The 23694-nt window shown below is 38.6% G+C and overlaps 1 protein-coding gene across 1 annotated transcript in view; it reads right to left on the bottom strand.

Annotated features, from left to right (window-relative positions):
• The window catches only part of TMTC2 (transmembrane O-mannosyltransferase targeting cadherins 2), a 450942-nt gene extending 427468 nt beyond the window's left edge, over window positions 1-23474 (bottom strand). Inside the window, exon 1 of the mRNA XM_004602709.2 lies at window positions 23272-23474. Within this exon, the coding sequence (XP_004602766.2) occupies window positions 23272-23354 (83 nt within the window). The 5' untranslated portion in view covers window positions 23355-23474. The remainder of the gene's footprint in view (window positions 1-23271) is intronic.
• Window positions 23475-23694: the final 220 nt, after the last annotated feature.

Below are 23694 nucleotides of genomic sequence, written 5' to 3'. Positions count from 1 at the left end.
AATTGGAAGAAAAGATAAAAAAAAAAAAGGGACTATATTAAATTAAGGAGCTTCTGCACCTCACAGGGAACAAGGACCAGAATACAAAGACACACCACAGACTGGGAGAAATTATTTTTCCAACACTCACTCATAAAGGGTTAATATACGAGATATATAAAGCAATGTAGAAATTTATAAGTCAAAAACGCTGCCCCAGGACAATAATATACTGACTCAATATGTGGCTGACTCAGGTTTGACTGATCTCCCGCCACCCCATATAGTTACCCAAGTCCGCCACAAGTGATCTCCGAGCACAGAGCCTAAGGAAAGTCCTGGGCAATACCAGGTGTGGCACACACACAAACCAAAACTCAATTCCATCAAAATATAGGGAGAAGAGATGAGCAGAAACTTCTTCAAAGAAGAAAACAAATGGCCAAATGGTCCATGAAAAAATGCTCTGCATCACTAAGTATCAGGGAGATGTATATCAAACAATGAGATATCACCTCACACCACAGAGATCGTTGCACACCCAAAAGAATAACACCAGCTGGTGTGTGGTATGGCTGCTGGGGAAAAGGGACCCTCATTAAATGTTGATGAGAAAGTCAACTGATGCAGTCTTTTTTACAGCTTGATCATTCCTTTAAAAACTAAAAATTGAGTTTCCATATGACCCAGCAATTCTACTTCTTGGCATCTACCCAACCGCCCCAGAAACAAAGCAAAAAAGATATCAACACTCCTTTAGTCATTGCAGCACTATTTATAATAGCAGCAATTTTGAAACAACCCAAGAGCCCAAGAACAGTTGACTGGATAAAGAAATTATGGTACATATACACAATGGAATACTACTCGACAGTAAAAAGAGATCAAACCATGCAACTGGCTAAGTGGACGGATCTGGAGTGAAGTTATTCAGAGGGAAGGGACAGACACAGAATGGTCTCTCTCATATGGGGGGCATAAAAAATATATATATAGCTGGAGAATAACTAATGTCCAAAGGCAATAGAATCAAAAAGCATGAGAACTCTCGTCTTTAAGAGAAAGCTTGCCACTGGAGGAAGGGATTCCTAGTGGGGGTAGGGACAGTTCAGGGAAGGGACCATTATGACAATGGTGCAGAAAATAGTCACCCTGGAGGATGACTGAATGCTGAAAGGAAGTAAACTGATATGCCTGAGAGTGTATTCGTAAATCATGGTAACATCAGGCGATTAAATGGAAAGATTTCAAAAAGAAAAATAAGTATCTTACACAGAGGCTGGCTGGGGGCTGGGGTGGGGGGAAATTGGAAACACTGGTGGAGGAAAATCGACACTGGCCCAGGGATTGGTATTGGAACACCGTAGCCAAAAACTCATTCATGAAAAACCTTGTAAATTTGCAATTTTGTAATTAAATTTGTAATTAAATTTGTCAATTTAATTAAATAACCAGACAAATATAAAAACAATGGGCACGTGAAAGGTGCTCCATATCATTAACCTCCATGGAAATACGAGTCAAAACCACAATTATATTTTACCTTGTATTTGTCAGAATGACTATTAGTAAAGAGGGAGAGAAAGGGGGTTCTTAAACATGGTTGGTAGGACTGCAAAGGGGTCTGGTCATTGCACAAACGATTATGGAGGTTTCTAAAAAAAATTAAATTAAACTACTCCACAATGCACCAATTCTACTTCGGGATATTTATCTGAAGAAAACAGAAACTACTATTTGGAAAGAATACATGCATACCATGTTCACTGTAGCATGATTTACAATAGTTAAGTTCCAGAAATAAGAGTCCATCCATAAATGAGTGACTAAACCGTGATGTGGTGTGGCTGTATACATAAATACATAAATACACCACACACACCCAGCCACAGAAACAAATGAAATCATACAACTTGCAACAACATGGGTATCTTGGGGGTATTATGCTAAACAAAATGAGTTAAGCAAATCAAGGCAAGGAATATAAGATGCAAAACAAATACAGAATTCACAGAGAGAGAAGAAACTGGTAGTTCTCAGAAGAATGGATTTAGGACAGAGGCAAAATGGTGGAAGAGGATCAGGAAGTGAAAAACTATAGTTATAGAAGAAACAAGTTACGAGGATATCCAAAATATCATGGATTTCATGGCAGTAAGATTGTACGACAAATTCTAAAAACCGCTAGGAATAGATGGGAAATAGACTTACCACAGTGATCATTTCACATTGCATGCAAATGTCAAAGCATTATGTTGCACAACCATAATACTGTACTATAGATGCTTAGTATAGTATATTTATAGAGTATTCATACAGTTATGCTCCAATTTTAAGATGAGAGGAGCTGGGGGAAACAGGGTGGGTCAGCATGTGCTTTGCCCACGGTTCAATCCCTGGCACCATATAATCCCCAGAACACCACCTGGAATGGTCCTAATGGCCCTTAGTGGCCCTTTCACACTGCCAATATAGCCTCCTACAACAAGCAAAAGAAAAGGAAGAATAAGAAAAGTTAAAGGGGTGGCCACAAAAATCCTCTTTTAGTTAATTCTTCTCAGTATCATGAAAATTCAATTATAGAGATGACATTTAACTATACCTTCCCATTCTACCCTTCGCCCTAGAGAGATAATAGAACCTTTTGTCTACTCCTAAAAATCAACTGTTGAAGCATGTTAAGTAAGTTCTTGAATTATTGATGTCTTGCACTAATTTTAATTAATTCCAGAGAGTTGAGAACCATTCTCCAAAAAAGCATTTGCTGTTTTCACTTATAAATTAAAACAATATGACTGATTTTGTTTAACCCATCACTAACACAATCTGGCGTATTAAAGTACTGAGTGAATTTTCACCTGAATATTCTAAAAATGTTCCAAGGAGCAGATGTGCACTAGAGAAATCTAGGCTGATATCCAACAAGAACTAAAATGTTCTCTTTCTTAGGAACTTGCCACTTGCTGTTAAAATTTAGTTATCATTATGAAGAAAGTAAACATTCCAACAGAGAGTAAAGTAACACATAAGAAACAAAATGATTATAACAGCTGAGGTAAAAACATCTTCGGTTGACACATCTTGTGCTGTTAATATGTCTTATCTTCTACTCTATGTGTGTCAATATGACCAATGTTTCACTCAACATATTATCATTACTAATTACCTAAAAATGGCACATTTCTAATATATCTCCTTGAAAAATAAACTCAAATCTCTAAAGCTTTAGAACCATGACCTGCTTTACTGAAAAGGATCATGATCACAGGAATTTATTAGTACTATACCTTGACTTTAAAGTGAAATTCATGTGCTTTCTCTTTAAAGAAAGATTTCCAGACCAATAGACTAAGCCCAGAGATAAACCCTCTGATTTATGGGTAGCTAATCAATGAGGAAAGATCTAGGGACATGAAGTGGAGCAAGGGATGGTAAAGGATGTTCCCTCAACAACTGGTGATGGGAAAACTGGATGTCCTAATGCACAGACACACACAAAATAGAAGAAAGAAATAGATAAATACAAAAATAGAAGAAAGAAAAGAAATTGGATCCATATCTCACACTCCATAAAAGTTAATTCAAAGTGAATTAAAGACTCTTAGATTAGACCAGAAACAATAAAATACACTGAGAAAAATATAGGATGAGCACTCTGGATATTGATCTCAGAGGTGTTTTTAATTATTTGAATTTGTTGGCAAAGATAACAAAAATAACTAGGACTACATCAAACTCAAAGTTCTTACATGGCAAAATCTATCCAGCTAAAATAAAAAGAAAGGCTACTGAACAGGGGAAAATATTTGTAGTACGCAATCCATCGATAAAGGGCTAATAAATAAAATGTGCTTCTCACAAAGCTCAGCAACAAATCCAAGAGAGGACAGAGAGAGATCCAAAAGGCATAAAAAAGTGCTCATATTATTATTATTATTATTAAAAGTTTTCTTATTATTATTATAGAAATTCAAATCACAAAGTAATAAGATATCATCTCACACCAGTGAGAATGGCATTTATTAATACAAATGAAAATAAATATCAATGGAAATAACCATTGTTGGCAGGCATGAGGTAAAAGGGGAACTCTCATTCACTATTAGTAGGAACATCATCTGCTTAAGCATCTATGGAACACAGTATAGATATTTCTCAAAAAAAAATAGCATTTCTTTGGGGCTGGAGCGATAGCACAGCGGGTAGGGCGTTTGCCTTGCACGCGGCCGACCCGGGTTCGAATCCCAGCATCCCATATGGTCCCCTGAGCACCGCCAGGGGTAATTCCTGAGTGCATGAGCCAGGAATGACCCCTGTGCATTGCCGGGTGTGACCCAAAAAGAAAAAAAAAAAAAAAAAAAAGCATTTCTGTATGGCTTAGTAATCCAACTTCTGCCCTCCCAAACACAAAAATAGCAATTCAAAGAGATTGATGCATTCCTTGTGGACTGGAGCGATAACACAGCGGGTAGGGCATTTGCCTTGCACAAGGCCAACCTGGGTTCGATTCCTCCATCCCTCTCAGAGAGCCCGGCAAGCTACTGAGAGTATCTCGCCCACACGGCAGAGCCTGACATGCTACCTGTGGCATATTTGTTATGCCAAAAATAGTAACAAGTCTCACAATAGCAACAACAAGTCTCACAATGGAGACGCTACTGGTGCCCACTCAAGCAAATCAATAAACAACAGGATGACAGTACTACAGTGCAGATACATTCCTTGTAGTATTTAGCAAATAGTCAGGAATAAAAACAACCCAAACATCTAATGATAGATGAATGGATAAAGAAATTATGGAGTTCACTGCAACTTGGATGGAACTAGAGGGATCCTGTTAAATGCAATTAGTCATCTGTGGTAGAGAGAGAAACAAAACAATGAATAGTCAATATCAAATTATAACAAACCCTTAGGCCTGGATTATAAACAGAATATCAAGCAAGGCAGTAAGTGGTTGATGGGCATGAATAGGTTGGAGAAGAATTCTGGGCATGCTGATGGTGATGATGTGAAGTTAACCGTGCACACCAAAACTATGAGTGTTAATTCATGTTGAACCTGAATTCATACTTAAACATATAACATAAGATATAATGCTAACAAAACATTGTGATATAGTCCCATCAGAGCTCATTATTTTCTCAGTTTGCAACTCTGGAGAGACAGAGCCATCCTTTTGAGCCCCATTTCTGTGTTACAGAACAAGGTTCCTATAAAACCCATGAACTGCAGCGGAGAGACATGGTACTTTGGCAGTGGGTGTGGTAACTTGTACTTTGGACATGACAAAATTGTACCCCAAAAGCATACAATACAATATTGTAAACTAATATCGCTTCAATAATAGTTTTAAATTGGTGGGGGGGGACGGGGGATGGGATTGGGAGGTGGGAGGGATACTGCGTTCACTGGTGGTGGAGAATGGACACTGGTAGAGGGAGTGGTGGCCGAACATTGTATGAGGGAAACACAAGTATAAAAATGTGTAAATCTAAAACTATAAAACACTACTTCAGGAAATAAAAGAGGACACAAGGAAATGGAAAGACATCCCCTGCTCATGGATTGGAAGAATTAATATTGTCAAAATGGCAATTCTCCCCAAAGCATTGTACAAATTCAATGCGATCCCTATAGAGATACCCTTGTCATTCTTCAAAGAAATGGAGCAAGCGCTCCTGAAATTCATATGGAACAATAAGCCCCTACAAATAGCTAAAGCAATCCTTGGGAAAAAGAAAATGGGAGGAATCAACCTCTCCAACTTCCAACTATACTACAAAGCGGTAGTCATTAAAACAGCATTCTATTGGAACAAAGGCAGAGCTGCAGACCAATGGAATAGGGTTGAATACTCTAACATACACCCCCAAATATATGATCATCTAATCTTTGAAAAGGGAGCAAGAAATGTGAAGTGGAGTAAGGAAAGCATGTTTAACAAATTGTGCTGGCAAAACTGGACAGCTACATGCAAAAAAATGGGCTTAGACCTCCATCTATCACCATGTACAAAAATCAGATCAAAATGGATTAAAGACCTCAACATCAGACCAGAATCCCTAAAGTACATTGAAGATAAGGTCGGCAAAACCCTCCACAACATTGAAGCCAAAGGTATCTTCAAAGCTGACACGCCACTGGCTAAGCTAGTGAAAACAAAGATAAATAAATGGGACTATTTGAAACTAAGAAGCTTCTGCAACTCAAAATAAACAGTGACCAAAATACAAAGACAGTCTACAGAATGGGAAAGGATATTTATGCAGTACCCATCCAATAAAGGGTTGATAACAAGGATATACAATGCACTGGTTGAACTCCACAAGAAGAAAACTGCCAACCCGATCAAAAAATGGGCTGATGAAATGAACAGAAACTTTTCCAAAGAAGAAATCCGAATGGCTAAGAAGCACATGAGAAAATGTTCAACATCACTAATCATCAGGGAGATGCAGATCAAAACAACAATGAGATGTGGGGAGAAAGGGACTCTCCTTCACTGCTGGTGGGAATGCCGACTGGTTCAGCCCTTTTGGAAAACAATATGGACGATTCTCAAAAAGTTAGAAATTGAGCTCCCATTTGACCCAGCAATACCACTCCTGGGAATATATCCCGGAGAGGCAAAAAGGTATAGTGGAGATGACATCTGCATTTCCATGTTCATTGCCGCTCTCTGTTTACAATAACCACAATATGGAAAAAACCAGAGTGCCCAAAAACAGATGATTGGCTAAAAAAACTCTGGTATATTTACACAATGGAATACTACGTAGCTGTCAGAAAACATGAAGTCATGAAATTTGCATATAAGTGGATCAACATGGAAAGTATCATGCTGAGTGAAATGAGTCAGAAAGAAAGAGACAGACATAGAAAGATAGCACTCATATGTGGAATATAAAGTAGCTGAGAGGTACAAGCTTACAATGTTGCGATTCCTGGCAGACATTTCTCTGGACTTAGTTACTAAAATACTAAAATACAGAAATCCAAAACTATGCTGCTGCTAGTGAGGCCTCCTGACCTCATATCTCTTCATTCTCAGCAATGGAAAACAAATTACCAAATGCTTACTTTTCAGCAGATCGACTTTAGGGGGGAGAAATTCCAAATCAATAATAGTGAATTTTTTTTTGTTTAAATATTGAATGTAATCAAAGTAAAGTGAAAGTAAAGTGAAATTTACCAGTTACACATGCGGGGTGGGGGGCTGGGGAGGTGGGGGGAAGGGGGAAGGTATATCGTGATTCTTGGTGGTGGAATATGTGCACTGGTGAAAGGATGGGTGTTTGAGCATTGTATAACTGAGACTTTAACCTGAACTCTTTGTAACTTTCCACATGGTGAATTAATAAAATAATTTAAAATAAATAAAAAAATGTGAAAATCTGTTACTGTACCCTCACGGTAAGTCACTAATTAAAAAAAATAAAAATTAAAAAAATAATAATAGTTTTAATTTTTTAAAAAATACAGAGAAAACACATTATAATATGGAAATGAGTCACCTCTAGTATACTTGGTTTACCTGGACTTTGAGGGAAAGTTTTTGTGTGTTTGGGGAAAATGAAGCAGGGAAAATAAGACATATTAGTGTCATAAGTAAATCAATTTCTACATTGGAAAGTCATGAAAAAGTTTTTCAGTAAACAAGTGAAAGTGGTTTTAATTAAGAGGAATCAATATTCTTAAATGCTGAATTACCATAAATTTATGAAAGCTGGAAGTCCTAGTCTAAGTGCAAATAAGAGAAAGAGACTAGTATCTTCCCAGAAAAGATTTCAAAGAACACAAAATAATGCATACAGTTTTGCCCACCATAAAGAAAAATGCATATAAAAGTATTCATAATTTAGTATAGTTCTATTCAAGATAATCTTTCAAAACACAACTGAAAACAACTTCACATTTTCATGGTTGCGCGATTTCTCATGATCTAAAATACGTGGTTTTCTCATAATCAAAAGTTTATATCAGAGCAGAACAATTCTGAAGACACAAAAAATCATTTGGGAGATCAGAAAGACTGCCTTGCATGCAACTGACCCCAATTCAATCTCATGCAGTGCAGAAAGTAATCCCTGAGCACTGCCAGGTGTGTCCCAGGGGAAAAAAAATCATTAATTTTGTATGTTTGTTATTACAGTATGTTCTAGTTATTTTAAAGTTGATTATAGTAAAAATAAGCTGTTTAGTTTTGCTTGTCATATATATTTCAATTAAGTATATACTTCAGACATTTTATTGGCAAAGTTTGCAGGTATGCACATGTGTATATAACTGCAACTTTCAACATCATTTCTCCAAACAAAACTCAAGATGAAAACTGAATTCCAAAATTAAAAATTAATTTTGTCTATTGAATCCTTTTATTAACTGTCTATCTCTATGTGAAACACTAAATTAAATATTATAAGAAGTATGTTTAAATTCTGAATATAGGCTTTCAATAAATGCCTAAGTATTGTACAGAACTCATGTCTATTATTAAACAGTAATTTTAAATGATTAGTTCAGCCATACAGTAAATGAATAATTTCTTGATTAAGAGAAATACATATTAAGAAACATATATCTCCTAGACACCAGTCACTGTACCAAGTACTTTAAATAACTTAAGTGCATTAAATTCTCCCAAATAACTCCCTGAAGTTATGTTTGGCTATCCTCACTTTATAAAACAGGAAACAGCCTAAAAAAATTTCTGGAACACAAGATTATGTAATTAGCAAGTATTCGGTACTAGGAAACTCCATTGTTTGATTCCAAAATTCTTTCTTCTTTCATTCTTCACCTCCCTGTCACTTGAAAAAGTCCAAAAGGAGGAAACAGTTTTGAATAAGTTTCAAAAAAAGTGTTACCAGGTTTAGATATGTTGTAATCCAGCACTTGCACTAAACATAGTATTCACATTATATGATCTATATAAACATAGTTCAAGGTAGGATGACTTTTCTTTATCTGCCATATAATCTTCCTTCTGGAACCCTGCACCTCTAGAACTGCTCTAAATATGAGAAAATCAAAAACCAAAAAAAGTTTCGAAATTACACGCTGCCATCCAGTACATGCGCTAAACACACTCTATTATGGTCAATACGCAGCTTATTTCTATATGCACTACAATAAAGTAAAATTATAGTTTTCCTAATCACTGGATCACTAGAACTGCTCTGAATCTGAACATATTCCAAGAAGAAAAATGTTTGTCACTGGAGGGACCATGAGTACTCAGTAACAATAGGTCCTGCCAAGCAGAACCAAAGTACCAGAGATTATTTACACCCGCTGCACTGTAATTGGCCCTTTTACCCTGCAGAAGAGAAAAGTGTTCAGATTGGCCAGAATGTCTATTCAATTCATGCACAGAGACCAGAAAAACAGAGGGGGGAAAAAAAACGGGGAGCAGGGGACGGAAGAGGCAAGCAAGCAAACAAGCATTGCCTATGCATGGGGACAACAGGCTGCTGATGAAGGTGATGGATGGACAGAGAGTAGAAGCTGAGATTGCGTGGGGTGGGCAAGACAGCAGGAGCCCAACCATTGAGCATGAAACAGCAACAACTTGGAGAAGAGAGGAGAGCAGGATGCTAATGTGTGATGATAACGGAGGCATTCATCATCTGATCCAACACCTCCTGTATCTAACTGTAGAATCGAGCAGCTTTTAAAAACACACGAAGAACATTCATTGTACTGCTTTACTTGTTAGTCACTTCATGATTGGCAGTTACTACTTTCATTCCCTGACTCAAGTCCAAGAGACCTGCGTAGTCTAAATGCTTAGCTAGGAAAGAGATATTCCCAAGACCACAGCTCGGGGCTTTTCTTGGTCCACGTTTTCTTCGGGATACTAGCCCCAGTACACAGCACCATTGTTTTCCCTTAACTTTATTTTATTTGGAGGACTATGAGTTATAAACTGCTTATTGCAGCACCATACTCTCACTAAGTGTCTGCTTCCCTTCACCACTATCCACATGTCCCTTTTCCCCCAACTTTCCCCTGGCCCCAGCTTCCAACTGATAAGTATTCAGTCTCTGTTGCTTTGGGGCATTTGTTTTTCTCCTATAATTATTTTTATCCTGCATATGAGAGAGATCATTTTATGCCTGTATACCTTCTTCTAACTAACTTCACTCAGCATGATACTATTCATATCCATTCACATAGCAGCAAATTCCATGACTTCATTCTTACTGGAATTAGGATAGATCTCATACCAGTAGGAATAGAGTTGAGAGTCCAAAGACAGGTATATGAATAGTTGATCTTTGAATAAATAAAAAAATATGAAAGCATCTTCAACTAATGGCTCTGGGAAACATGGTCAGTTACACAGTATTGTTTATTAAAAAAGAATAACTGTAACTTATTTCAGAATGATTTCTTTTAAACGATTTCTAATAAATAGTAATTTTAAATTTCAAATGTATGGGGCATTCACCTACTCAGAAATTCCCACAAAAGTGTCAAATGGCTAGGTTTTACTGAATTAAATTTTTTAAAACCTATGATTTCCCAATTTTCTAATCCTGTGTATAGATATTTTTCTGTGTATAACATCAGCAATGGAAGAATATAATGAATAAATATCTTTCCTCCTCCAAGCTACCAAAATACCTATATTCCATTAGCCTGCCTAAAGCTCATAAACTCTGCATTCACTTTTAAGTCAAATTTTCTGACAACGGATTATTCAACAAAAGTGCAAACTAATAGACTGAGACCACTGAAACTCAGTTTAGGCATCAGTATCTATTCATCAGCTTAATAAAAGTTGCATCTCAGTTTGACAACATTGGAATCCAAAGTCTGTCTCCACAATAATGTTACAAAGAAAATAATATTGATATGCAAAGTGGTGACAGCTATTTCAATAGGTATAATCTCCTAGAATTGCAACAGGCTCTCATTTTGTCATATTCACATTTTGAATGTGACACAATACCTCAACCCATATGATCAGTTTGAAGATGTCATGATAGAATAAACAGAAGAATGATTTAAATAAAGTAAAATTATACTTAGAAGAGAGAGATCTTATCGTTACATTTTTGAAACCCAGGAATTTCATCAGCTGTAGGATAACATAGCCTCAGGTAGTTTAGGTTTACTGGGTTACTCCCATTACAGTGCTCCCATTCCTCTGTGTTTATTTGTAACTTCTTTCTTAGTGTTCTGTTGACTTGTAAATAATGTTTTTCTCTTCTCCTTGAGTCCTTTGCATAGTTTATCCAGAGCAAGTCCTTTTTGTATGGACACAGGAAGACTTAACAAATGTTATGCTTTTGTAACCTGGGAGTCATTTGACTCTACATGATATTTTCCTCCAGGGCATCTGTTCTCTTGACCTAAGCCTCAGCTGCCCTTACTTCCTAGCATCCCCAAAGCAGGGTCCAGACGTGGGACGAGAAGGACCCAGGGCAAGCAGTGAGTTGTGTGCTACCCTGGCATCGAGATGGGCCTGGCCAAAGTGCCTAATGCTTAACTATAGGTTAAGAGCTTGATCATGGACAAATGTTGTCATGATCCAAACAGTGATAACTAGATTTGGACCCTGCTAGGGTGAGGAATGATTAATCTGGCCTGAGTGCTATGGTCTGAGCCTGTGGCAAGATATTGCCAGGAGAGCTGCCTTGTAAGCCTCAATGTATCCCTTGCTATGTCCATACAAAAATAACTAGTATAAAGATGTTAATAAGTTCCTGGACTTATTAACTTAAAGAAAAAAACCTTAAGAGTGAGGAAGGGCTTTGGAATGCCCTGCCCTCAGGAAGGGCTTTCTTATGTTGATTTTGCTACCTGGCTGGGTGTAGCCTAGAAGGCAAGGTGGGAGAGAGAAGGAGGAGGAGACAGAGAAGCCAGGGAGAGGCAGCAGTTGATCCAGAGAGAGGAAGGAGCTGGGAGTGCGGGAGATGAGAAAGACGGAAGATTGAATAAACGGTAACTAATCAGCAACTAGCTTGGTCCTCGTTCTTCCTTCGCCTGTCCTTGACCACCGGCCGTCCCGATCCAGTCCACACACTGCGGTTCCAGGGCACCGAACGCGGGCAGTGAGACAGAACCACCCGGAGTGCCCTCGAGTGCACTCGCCCCTCGGCGAGCTTTAGTTTTTTACAATCAGCCTCTTCAAATGTCTGTGTAACACACTGATCTGAAAAAATTCAGTTTTAAAAACACTGGTCTCCAGGATTTAAATGAAACAGAATTATTACTCAAAGTAAGTTGCTTCATGGACCAGCGGTATCTGCTTCACCTAGGGATGAGAAAAACACACTCCATACAGAAACTGCACTTTAATGACCCCAGGTCATTCATAGGGACAGTGACGTCTGGAAAGCAATGCTCTAGAAACACACAGCTCTCCCCCTCCCCCTCCTGCCTCCCCCCTCCCCTCCCCCTCCCCCTCCTGCCTCCCCCCTCCATCTCTCCCTCCCCCCTCCTCTCTCTCAGGCTCTCTCTCTGAGGCGACTTGAAAGAAAGGACCAGGTCCAAACTTCTCTTGATGTCCACAAGTATCCTTAATGCCAAATGTTCTAAAATAGCCACTAAAAATCTCAAAGTAATTAATTATACCTTGTTAATAAAAATATTAATTAAGTATTCTCAAATAATATTAATTATGTTAATATTCAATTTTGAATAATGTAATTTTATCTTTGATCAACATAGAACGAGAGCATAAAACAAATTTAATCAAAAATACAAAAACAACAGCAACATGGACAATACAAGTCAATAAAAGATCACTTTTAGTGGGACATTATAAATAAAAGATATTTATGATACTAGCTTCTTGCCAGCACAGGAGAGACTGGCAAGCTCCCCGTGGTTAATTCATATGCCAAATACAGTAACAATGATGGGTCTTATTCTCCTGACCCTGAAAGAGCCTCTAATGCAGCACCCTTGGGAAGGAAGAGTAAAGAGAGGCTGTTAAAATCTCAGGGCTAGGACGAATGGAGACGTAACTGGGCCTGCTCGAACAAATCAACGATCAATGGGATGATTGTGATAGTGATGATACTTGTGGTAAATTATGGTTGGTAATTTCAGGCTGCCCACTGGTGTCTCCAAATGATCTTTATTTAAATCTCATATTCACATGCTTAGATTAAATCATTACGGAATCCTAAATAAGTGGGTTAAAGTGTAAAAGCTTATTTCTTCACCATAAACTCTGTCATAATTCCGCACCATTTTTTTTCTTTCAAAAGAGTTACATAAATAATCATTCTATTTTAAATGAGCTCTGCCAAGTGAATTCAGGTTTACCAGCTTTTCAAATCAGTTATGAATAACTGCCCCCTCTAAAAGGGCCTATGTGCAAATAAAAATGCCTTTTGCCTGATTAAATTTCATCATCTGAACTTTTCTTCTACAAATTTGTTCTGGAAATTTTGTGATGAGAGGACTACTTTGTCAAAAGGAGCTCTTTTAAACAGCTTTGGGAGAACAGTCTTGGAATTAGTTACTTGGAGGAGCAGAGACACATCCTTTCTAAGAGTAGTACTCTTGACAAAATATTTGGACCAACGAATTTCACCTTAACATATCTAATACTACCCATGACAGCAAACTGCATATTTATAGTACCTCTAAAGACTGCAGGAAGGCAAAAATGGCAAAAAGAAAAATTAATAATCTAAAAAACAATGAGAAATGTACCCAAAGAAACAATGCAGCTGCACAAGCCCTACCTTATGAGAGACTTCTGCCAAAGGAAACCCTTATACTTTGTGAGTGGGCATGTAAATTAATACATCTGTGGCGTAAAGCACTCAGGAGACTCCTCAAGAAATAAGAGGTTCCACATGATGCACTTATGACAGTTGGATAAAGATGTTTTATGTATATAACACAATGGAATATTACACAGTTATTAAAACGGTGAGACAATGCTTAGTGAAGTCAGTCAGATAACAAGGCAACCACTCTCTACTGACTTCACTTGTATGTGGCATATAGAGAAGTCAAACAAACAAATTAACCAAATAAAGAGAACTTTTTAGACTAAAAGATTAAATTAGTACAAAGCAATATTACTTCCAAAAAAAATTAAGATCAGTAAAAATATATGTAAGAACATTTTCTTCCAAATAGCTATGGAATGATTAGCTCCATACTGTGAAAAGCAGTCAAATCTGCTAATGTCATTTTGGAACTATCACCTAACTACCCCCTGTTGATACAATTTGCAGGGATATCATATCACTTCAACATGCACTAATTTTGTAAAAAGTACAACTACTGACTTACATTTTTAATCCAGGGGATCTCACTAACAGAAAAGAAAGCAGGATAGAGATACTTTCATTGTAAAACAAATTGAAAGCTAAGTAAACAACAGCAACAACAAAAAGAAATTTACCTTTCCCAAACTCTTTTCACCCGATCCACCAAAGAGGAATGTTATGATCTTAGGTTTAGAACAGCTGCTGGATAACAATATGCTTTGTAACAACACCACCACCACCAACACCCTCCCCCCCCATACACACACTGATAAGGCAAAGCAAAAACAAAATTATGGTTTTCATCCATTTGGTCTCTTTAGAGAATACTTAGAAGCAATTTCAAAACTGAAACAAAAGTTATTAAGAAGGCAGCTGTAAAGATTTCATTTGACTTATTTATCTTAAAAAGAAACTTATTGTGTAAGAAGCAAACTTGTGAACTGCATTTAAAATTACTACCCCAAGAATTCCAAGCATGCAGGGTTATACGGACTGCCATTCTTCCCAGTGGATTTTTAAACAATGTTGAAACATGGCTGCTTGAAATACTTCTTTGCCATCATTTAACGCTGTTCAAAATGTCAAGAGCCATATTGCGCCCCAGTGGCCACTCTTCAGCAAACTACCCATCTTTTGAACTTAAAATACTCCTAAATGATGCCTACTGAGAATTTCTAGCCAAGTATAGGCAAACACACCTTTGGACCTCGATTACAGAATTTAGATTACCAAACAGCGGAGGGAGGGGATGGAGAGAAAAGAGCAGAAGTGACTTAAGGGAGTAACTATGTAATCAGATTACTTCAATTCCAATTTTAAAAAGTCAGTAACATCTGAAAACTTAGAAAGAGGGTATTTTCATGCTCAAGATTGGTAATATGTTTCACTTCAAATGTAAATTAATTCCTTTACCCCAAGGCAGTGTTTTTATATGCTGTTTCCTAATTAAGCCATAGTACTAGACCAGAGTGAACTTCCTTAGTTTTAAACTTCATGTTCCTGAGAAATAATAAGACATTTATATATATATATAAATTCCAGAGTGAAAGGTAATCATCAAAGACAAAGGGATCTGACAGAAACATTTTTGTTAGCCGCAATACCTGGCACACAGCTGCTATTCTAAGGGCACTTAGGTGTGCTTCATTTGACAGATTATATAATTGAGTCAGTCTCCTCGACTATAACTACATACTATGCCACACTTCATACCCTGCCTCATGCCACAAAATCCTGAAGCAAAGAAATCAGGAAACAAAAGCTTACGGGATATTATCAGAGGCAAATAGCATCTCCTCTGCCAAATATTAAGGTACTTTTAAAACAGACATAGAGGTAATGCCCCAAACAATGTATCCTGTGTACAGCCTTTGAATAGTAACAAGACAAAGAATTTCATTTAATTCCACAATAAAACGGAATCTATAACTGGAGTTAAAAACTTTCTACTTCAGTCTCTTTTTTATATATGTTTTTAGACATGAGGAAATCAAAATCTCTCCAGTTCATCTTTAAAACAACCATTTCTAATAGATCAAATTAAGTGAACCTGATGAAAAGTCCTTCAATAAATAAACACTCTTGAAAAAAAAGCAACTTGATGTAGATTCTTGAAAACAAATCATCTCAATGCTCTCACCTCCCTCCAAATTCTTCTGAATAGTTTAATTTTTCTCATTTACTTAAAAAGAGGACGTCACAGCTAAATTCAAATTATAGTTTCAAACAGTTTCTAAAAGAATAACATGAATATTTATAACTTTAATTCCAATACAACTTAAGTACCAGAAAAAATCTGGCGTGAAATTGTGATTGAAGAGCTAATCTATCAGACAGGAGAAATCTAGAGGAAGAGTGATCAATAGAAATTTGATGATGTTGCATCTTACTGGAATCTACTGCTTGGGCAATGCCACCAAAAAACCTCTTGAGGCAAAAGTCTTCAATCCCTATGACCAATAGAAAGAAATCGAATTGACTCAGAATTTAGTTGTTGTAAAGGACCTCAAAAAAAAAAAAAAAAACTGACTAAAACAATTAGGAAGGAAACACTTGGGAGAGATAATCCAAAACTTCCACACACGAATAAAGTGCCGAACAGCACCAGGCCAAGAATAAACTCCGTTTAAATCATTTAACATGGATTGGGCATGAATAATCCCAGAAAGATAAAACAAGAGTCCCAATTATAACTTTTAAAATATAATATACTACATCAATAGAATATTATAAAATAAACTGATATTCTGATTAAAAAAAGCAAGCAAGTAGTATTTGCGCGCCTTCACCAATGCCTAGTTTCAAACACACATCAGGAAGGACTACAAAGGTAAGCATGATGCTTGCTGTCAATTCCCTCCATCGCCTGCTCCTTGTACATGAAAGGCCTATGGCTAGTAGTAATCATAATTAACAAACTATTGAATGCAGTTATTTATTCCTGAAAAAGCACACGAAGAATCAAATCTTCAAAGAAAAAAAGCTAGCACTGTGCTTAAATTACACCTGTAGTCATGCAAAATATTACAGCACTTTTTCCTCTACAAAAACACAGGACTGTATTTCCTGATGACAATCATCCGTCCTGACATTTTTTTCACAAGACTCCAAATGAGGACAGCTGTCCACAGAGTCAAGGACTTCCAGGACTCGACATTCAGCAATTCGCTGTCCTGTCCATGGAGGCTGTCAGTCCTGTGGCAAAGCCATTCAAGTGAGTCCCTAAAGCTGATCTATTAGTTTCCAAGAAATAAGCAAACAAAAAATGTAAAAGATGAATATCACTGTCTTAAAAGCACTTTGGGTGAGAATAATAGTTATAAAAAAGTAAGTAATCAGAGACTTTTTCAGAATACCTTATACTATATATTCCCCTGATATCATGAAGGTGTCTGTTTTAGAGAAAATATGTCCTTCATCAATGATAAAAGAGCTGCACCATTAGAGACATTTTAAACAAGTGCTTTTAGAGTGTTGAACAACAGCAAAGAGATTAAGAAGACAAACTGTGCTTCTACTTTCATTGGAATCCAAAATGTTGTAGCTATTTCAGAAATATAGCAGCAGAGGATTCACATTACTGGAGGGGCATATCAACACTAAAATAGTGCAGATGACAAGACCTTATAAATAATCAAATATACATACATGTATAACAAAACAACTTACCCAGTTGGCCAGTAAGCAGTTTTCCCTATGTCATTTGTACATATGTTCACTCACTGCTTGCATTTGAGTTAGAGTTATTTGCTAGGATTAACCCCATATGACAGGCTCAATGAAAGAAAGGCAGAGGGGTCCATACCAGCTTTCTGTAACTTTAATTTACTGTTAAGAGGTATACTTCTTCTAACAGCAAAATAAATCTTACCAAACTGATGTGACTTAGCCAACCAAAATTTAGCTAGAAAAAATGATACATGAATAATTTAAAACTAAAAAGTATTAACTCCGTGCATTTCTATTTTTTGAGGTTTTTTTTTGGGGGGGGGGGTGTTTTGGTGCCACACCTGGAAATTCTCAGGGCCCATGGAACCCTATGTGGTGCCAGGGAGTCAACCAGGTTAGCCATGAGTAAAGGCACGTGTCCTACCCATTGTACTACCACTTTGGCACTGCAATTTTTTTTTTTAGTGTAGTATACTGGGAAAGAAATCAAAGGGTAAATTAATACTTCTGTATACACATTTGCTTCTTCTAATAGAGATCTGCTGATAGAACTTCTGATACAGAGAAAACATCTGCCTTATTTCCGTGTGTGTTGGGGGGAGGTGCGTGCATGGATGTGTGCATGCACACACATGTGCACTTTTGAACCACACTAGATGGTGCTGAAAGCTTACTCCTGGCTCTTTGCTCAGAGTTCACTCCTGGAAGCATCAAGGGATGCCAGAGGTTGAACTGAGGCCAGCCGTTTACAAGGCAAGTGCCCAATTCCACCATACTATCTCTCTGGCTACATAATGTTTTCTATAGTAATTTTTTTTTAAATCTGCGGGTTTTTGAATTTTTTTTCTTTTTAGGTCACACCTGGTGATGCACAGGGGTTACTCCTGGCTCTACACTGAGGAATTACTCCTGGCAGTACTCCAGGGACCATGTGGGATGCTGGGAATCGAACCTGGGTCAGCCGCATGCAAGGAAAAAGCCCTACCCGCTGTGCTATTGCTCTAGCCTCTAAATCTGCTTTTAAATAAATGCTAGGTATATCTTCAATGGTTGAACTTTCTAAAATTTTAAAATCCCAGATCACCCGAGTAAGCAATTGGAGTGTACCTTTTAGAGACGAGACGTCAACAGAATGATTAGCCATTATACAGGGGAATTCTTATCAGGCCAGGTCAAAAGTTCAAACTAACAATAATAGTAAAATAATAGCAGAAAGAATTTTACATCTTTATTTAAGATAAAAAAGAAAAAATGTTTTTAAAAAACTGTCACATGCCTTAAATCCTCAATCCCCCTCACTTTAGATCCCATTAATCAAAATCTTTATGATTGACAAAAAGGAAAATCTCAAGAGTACTTCTGCAAAAACTGAGATTTACAGTTACATTCAATTGAACTAGCTCCAAGATAGGTTACTAAGAGGTGGGGTAGTTTGGGTTCAGGCATAAATATCTGCTGTGGAACTGTTCCTCAGAGTTTCACACAATTTAGGCAGTCTCGAATAGTTAAAAGACCTATAGGGAAAGGCAATGATCACTGCTGAATTTAACAAACATAAAATATATCATAAGGTAGAAAATATCAAAGCAGTCACACACCCAGTTCCTGCTTTCAAACTCCCAAATGGGGGTGCAGAGAGATAGCACAGCAAGTAGAGCGTTTGGCACACGGGCTGACTTGAGTTCAATCCCTGACGCTGTTCGAAGTGATCCTTGAGCACAGAACCAGGCGCAAGCCCTGAGCACAGTCAGGTGTAGGTAAAAACAAACAAAAACTCAATTGGTGTTAAAAAGAAAACCAGAGCTAGGGAGATAGCTCAGAGTTAAAGCACTTGATTGCCTGTTCCTTTGCCAGAATGGTCTCAATGGGAGGGAGCCCCAAACAATATGCTAGGAGTTGCCCCCTAAGCACTCCCTGGTGTGTGTGTGGTGGTGGTGGGGGGGTGGCGGAAGGAGGAAGAGGAGGAGGAGGAGGAGATAATGATCAGTGCATTATCTTTTTGCTATCATAAAGGACATGCCACTGATTAGAAACTTTGGAATTTGCCATTGAAACAGTTACAGTTTACTTCTATTGCTTTGAAGTGAACTCACTGGCCCTATTCATACTATCTTCATGAAATAAATATAACAGCATTTAAGAAGGATGAAATAAATGATGCAAAGTCAACCTCAACTATGTAAGTGAGAGAGCAAAGAATCTGGGGTCAGCAATTTTTTTCCACTGACCTAAACACCAATTTTCGTAGAAAATGAGAGGGTCCCTTAAGAAATAAGATGCAATGGGACCTAAAAATTGGCAAAAACTGCATTTTTGTAACTTCATATTTACTCTCACCACAATTTAAGACTCAATGCAACCATTACTAGATTGAAAGCAAGTGGATGAAGCTGAAACCATATACACTTTTACATCAGATATTGTGACTTCTACTTTTTGACTGTACCATCACATCATAGCCACAGCCTGATATTACACACAGAAATACTTGTAAATTATTAAATTTTACCATGGGGAAATTGATTTTGCTATAAGAAAGTTTAAAATTACCATAAAATCTCAACCAAACTGCATCAAACAGTGAAAGTAATTATATATACAGCTTATAAAGTAAACTTGATCACTATATTTAAAAAAAAAAAAATGAAAATGTTGAGAAGTACCACAGCAATAATGTTTAAGTTACAGTAACATACAGTCCTAAAGAAAATGCCAGATTCATCCCCCAAATTGCAAACTTTTTTTTTTCTTTTTGGGTCACGCCCAGCGATGCTCACAGGTTACTCCTGGCTCTGTACTCAGGAATTACTCCGGCAAACTCTTGATTTAATCAGACAAATCGACAATAAGTGACATCTCCCTCTCCTTCAGGATTGCAGCATCCCTTCCTCCAAACTGTACTGCATGAAAAGTGTCAGGGGCAACGAGATCCAGAGTTTAAAACTTGCTCAAAGTTTAAAATCCGAATCTTTTTCATCAGAAATTGAATGATGAAAATAAGCTCTTATCATCATCCTGGACATCTAATAGCCTAGTTCTTCCTCTTGAAGAACCTGGCAAGCTACCGAGAGTCTACTGCCCACTCGGGAAAGCCTGGCAAGCTCCCCATGACGTATTCAAATCCCAAATACAGTAACAGATATATACATACCTCTCGGAGAGCCCGAGTAGGGCAAGCTACTGAGAGTATCCCGTCCGCACAGCAGAGCCTGGCAAGCTACCCGTGGCATATTCGATATGGCAAAAGCAGTAACAATAGGTCTCATTCTCCTGACCCTGAAAGAGCCTCTAATTGTTGGGAAAGAGGAGTAAAGAGAGGCTGCTAAAATCTCAGGACTGAATGTAATAGAGACGTTACTGGTGCCGCTCGAGTAAATCGATGAACTACGAGATGACAGTGATACAGTGATCATCATCCTACAATTTTCCACTTAACTCTCAAACTCTTTTCACTTTTCACATACCAGTGAGTTAAATAGAAAGCATATCTAAAGAGTCACAGTTTACTGTGTGTCTGGGCACTAAGTCACCTGAATTTGTAATTCAGACACTAATTCAGTTCTATGCTTTCATTAGTATGTATTTCTTAATTTCTAAGAGATGTAAAAACCAAGTTTGACACTTTTAAGGCTTCATGCTCTTAAAGATATATGACTGACTATGCCGCTCTATTTAAGGAAATCAGATTAAAATGTACTTTTTTAATTATACTAAAGTATAATTAAAATTTAGGGCCCTCAATACCATTTAGTATATGACTAAATGTCCTCTATTTATCATGGCCTGAGTTATATAAATGGGTAAATCATCACATTAAATTCATCTACGCAGCAAAGCAGAAATCAGGAATTTGACATTTAATTAGAGCCATAGCATTTATAAGAACTTAAAACAATTACTAACTATCAAAGCTCAACTAATTTATCATCACACTCTCACCTTTTCCTCCTCCCTGCCTTAGAAAATCTTAACACTTCTAATGACTAAAGAACACACACTAAGCATTAAATCTATAGCATTAGGCATAGAATACAGGCAATTTTAGTTTCAGTCTAAATCTTTACAGAGTAGTTTCTTCTGACATGTTTTCCTTAAAGAACTAGTCAACAGTGAAGAGTAGCAAACAACAGAAATATGCAAACAGCAGTGTTTTGCAGTATTTCTAGTCTTTCTAAGGTTCTCCCCAACTTAGTTAATCCTACCACTTAAAAATAGTTTTCATACGTTTTCATATTCTTGGCTTAAATGTTTACTATTTAAACTGAATGCATAGAGCTAGTCACTGCCCATATTTGTCCCTAAATTGCTTTCAGTGAAAAGTCACTCATTTTTGGAAGCCAGACTACGAAAAATACCCAAAGAAGTAGCAGGTGCACTGCATCCATCACACAAAATCAGAGGAATAGAAACGGTTCACCAAACTCTTACAGACCATTTCTCACAGCGTGTACTACAAACTCGGCACTGCTTGTAAGTTGAGGGCAAAATACAGATTTTAATAGCCGCTTCCTATCTAGTCCGTAGACACTACATAAAGAGGAGAAAGAAGGCTTTCCGGATGTTCTTGTGCCTATTGTCAAGTGAATTTCATAACAGACTGTGGCCTGAAATGAGAGTTGCTAATTTAAGGCACACACCCATGATCATGCTTTCAACTGGAGAGTAGCCACACAAGAGAACTAAGGTCCGGTTCCTTAGAGGAAACCCCACTTTCACCTCCCCTCACTATCGGCCACTTTGCTGAGGTTCATTCTCTGCCTGGCCCTGACCCTGGGGATCCATTCACTTGCCATAGCCCAGAGAGGCTGTTGAAAAGCTGTCAAAGTAAATCTGTGCTCACTTTTTGGATGGTTTAATTTCAATGGAGCATGAAACACCCCAGGACGGTTAACAAGTTTAGCCAGGCATGCTGTTCTCCCCAATATATTTTAATTATGCATCTGTTTTAATTGTAATCAGATTAAGTCACCGAAAAGGCACAAATTGGAATGTTCCCTAATGGCTATTGGAGCTTTTCATCAGTTCTAAACACTAACAACATTTAAAAACTAGGTAAGTAACACGGCCACAACTGTGACATTTTCCAGAAATCGATGCAGTTTCTCTGACAACAGTCCAGGTCTCATTACCCCAAATGCAGAAGGCAACTTCAGTCTCTGGGGGCATCTTCTTCCCCCAATTAGCACCAAAAAAAAAACACCCTCTAATGTAAAATTCGCAAACAGAAATGAAAGCCTCATCTTTTCCAAAGTGCTACAGTATCGATCGGTAAGCTAGAGTGGGCGCGGGGATCGGGGGCGTGGGGGACCCGCCGCCGCCGCATCCTGTTCAAAGTACACAGCCTGCCCCATAAAGGAAACTTGGAGTAAAGTCGCTCCAACAGTCGCTCCTCCACTGTTTTGGCAACTGTCAAGTACGTGTGTTAACCTCGGGAAATAAAAGTGTCCCATCAATAAAAGGAAATGTTAAGGGAAGATCAAGGGGTGGGGAGGGGCTTCCTTCCAGCCCAGACGTCAAATCGCTTAATGTGTTTTTTGTTGCACCCAGAAAGACCTAAGACCTCTTTTCTTTTCTTTTAATACGTTCATTAAACAGTTTCCCAAATTGCCGCGATTTCCGCTACAAAACTTAAGCCTCTGCCAAGAGCCAAGGAAGCGAGAAGGGAGAACCTGCTGCAAACTAGGCGCTTCAACTCCCCCGCCCGCCCCGCGCGCTCGCGTCCCGGGCGTTCGCTTTCGGGGCTCCTGTTTACGGGTCCCCAGCACCTTCCAGGTGCCGGAGCGGCTCCTCCCAGCAACATCTGAACGCGGACAGCTGCAGGGCCAGCGCCAAGTCCCCACGCTGCCCTTCACCCCCTTCCTCCCCGCCGCCTTACCTGTCATCGTAGCAGAAATCCGCACTCAGGGTATTGAGGTACAAGGCGAGCCCCAGAGCGCTGCTCACCAACTCTGCAATCATCTCTCCACTGCCTTCCCTCCTGCTCAGCTCCCAGAGAGAGGGCAGCAGCGGCAACAAAAAACAGAAGCATCAATCCCCACCTTCCGCCGCCTTCTCCTCCCAGCTTCACTTTTCCCTCGCTTCCCCACCCACCCCGCGCGCCCTCCCCTCCTCCCTCGGGTCCCTTCACTCGGCCACTCTTCCTCCCGCTCCTCCTCCTCCTCCTCCACCTCCTCCTCCTCCACCTCCTCCTCCTCCTCCTGGCGCCTCTCCGCGCGGCTCCCGCGTCCTCCCGGCTGCGGGTTCACACCGCGCTCCCCATGCCCGGCGCCGGCGAGCGGGCGAGCGGCTTTCGGGCTCC

Source organism: Sorex araneus, chromosome 10 (assembly GCF_027595985.1).
Source record: "Sorex araneus isolate mSorAra2 chromosome 10, mSorAra2.pri, whole genome shotgun sequence".
Lineage (NCBI taxonomy): Eukaryota > Metazoa > Chordata > Mammalia > Eulipotyphla > Soricidae > Sorex > Sorex araneus.
The sequence above is the reverse complement of the archived record's forward strand: the minus strand, read 5'-3'. Positions and strand labels throughout refer to the sequence as shown.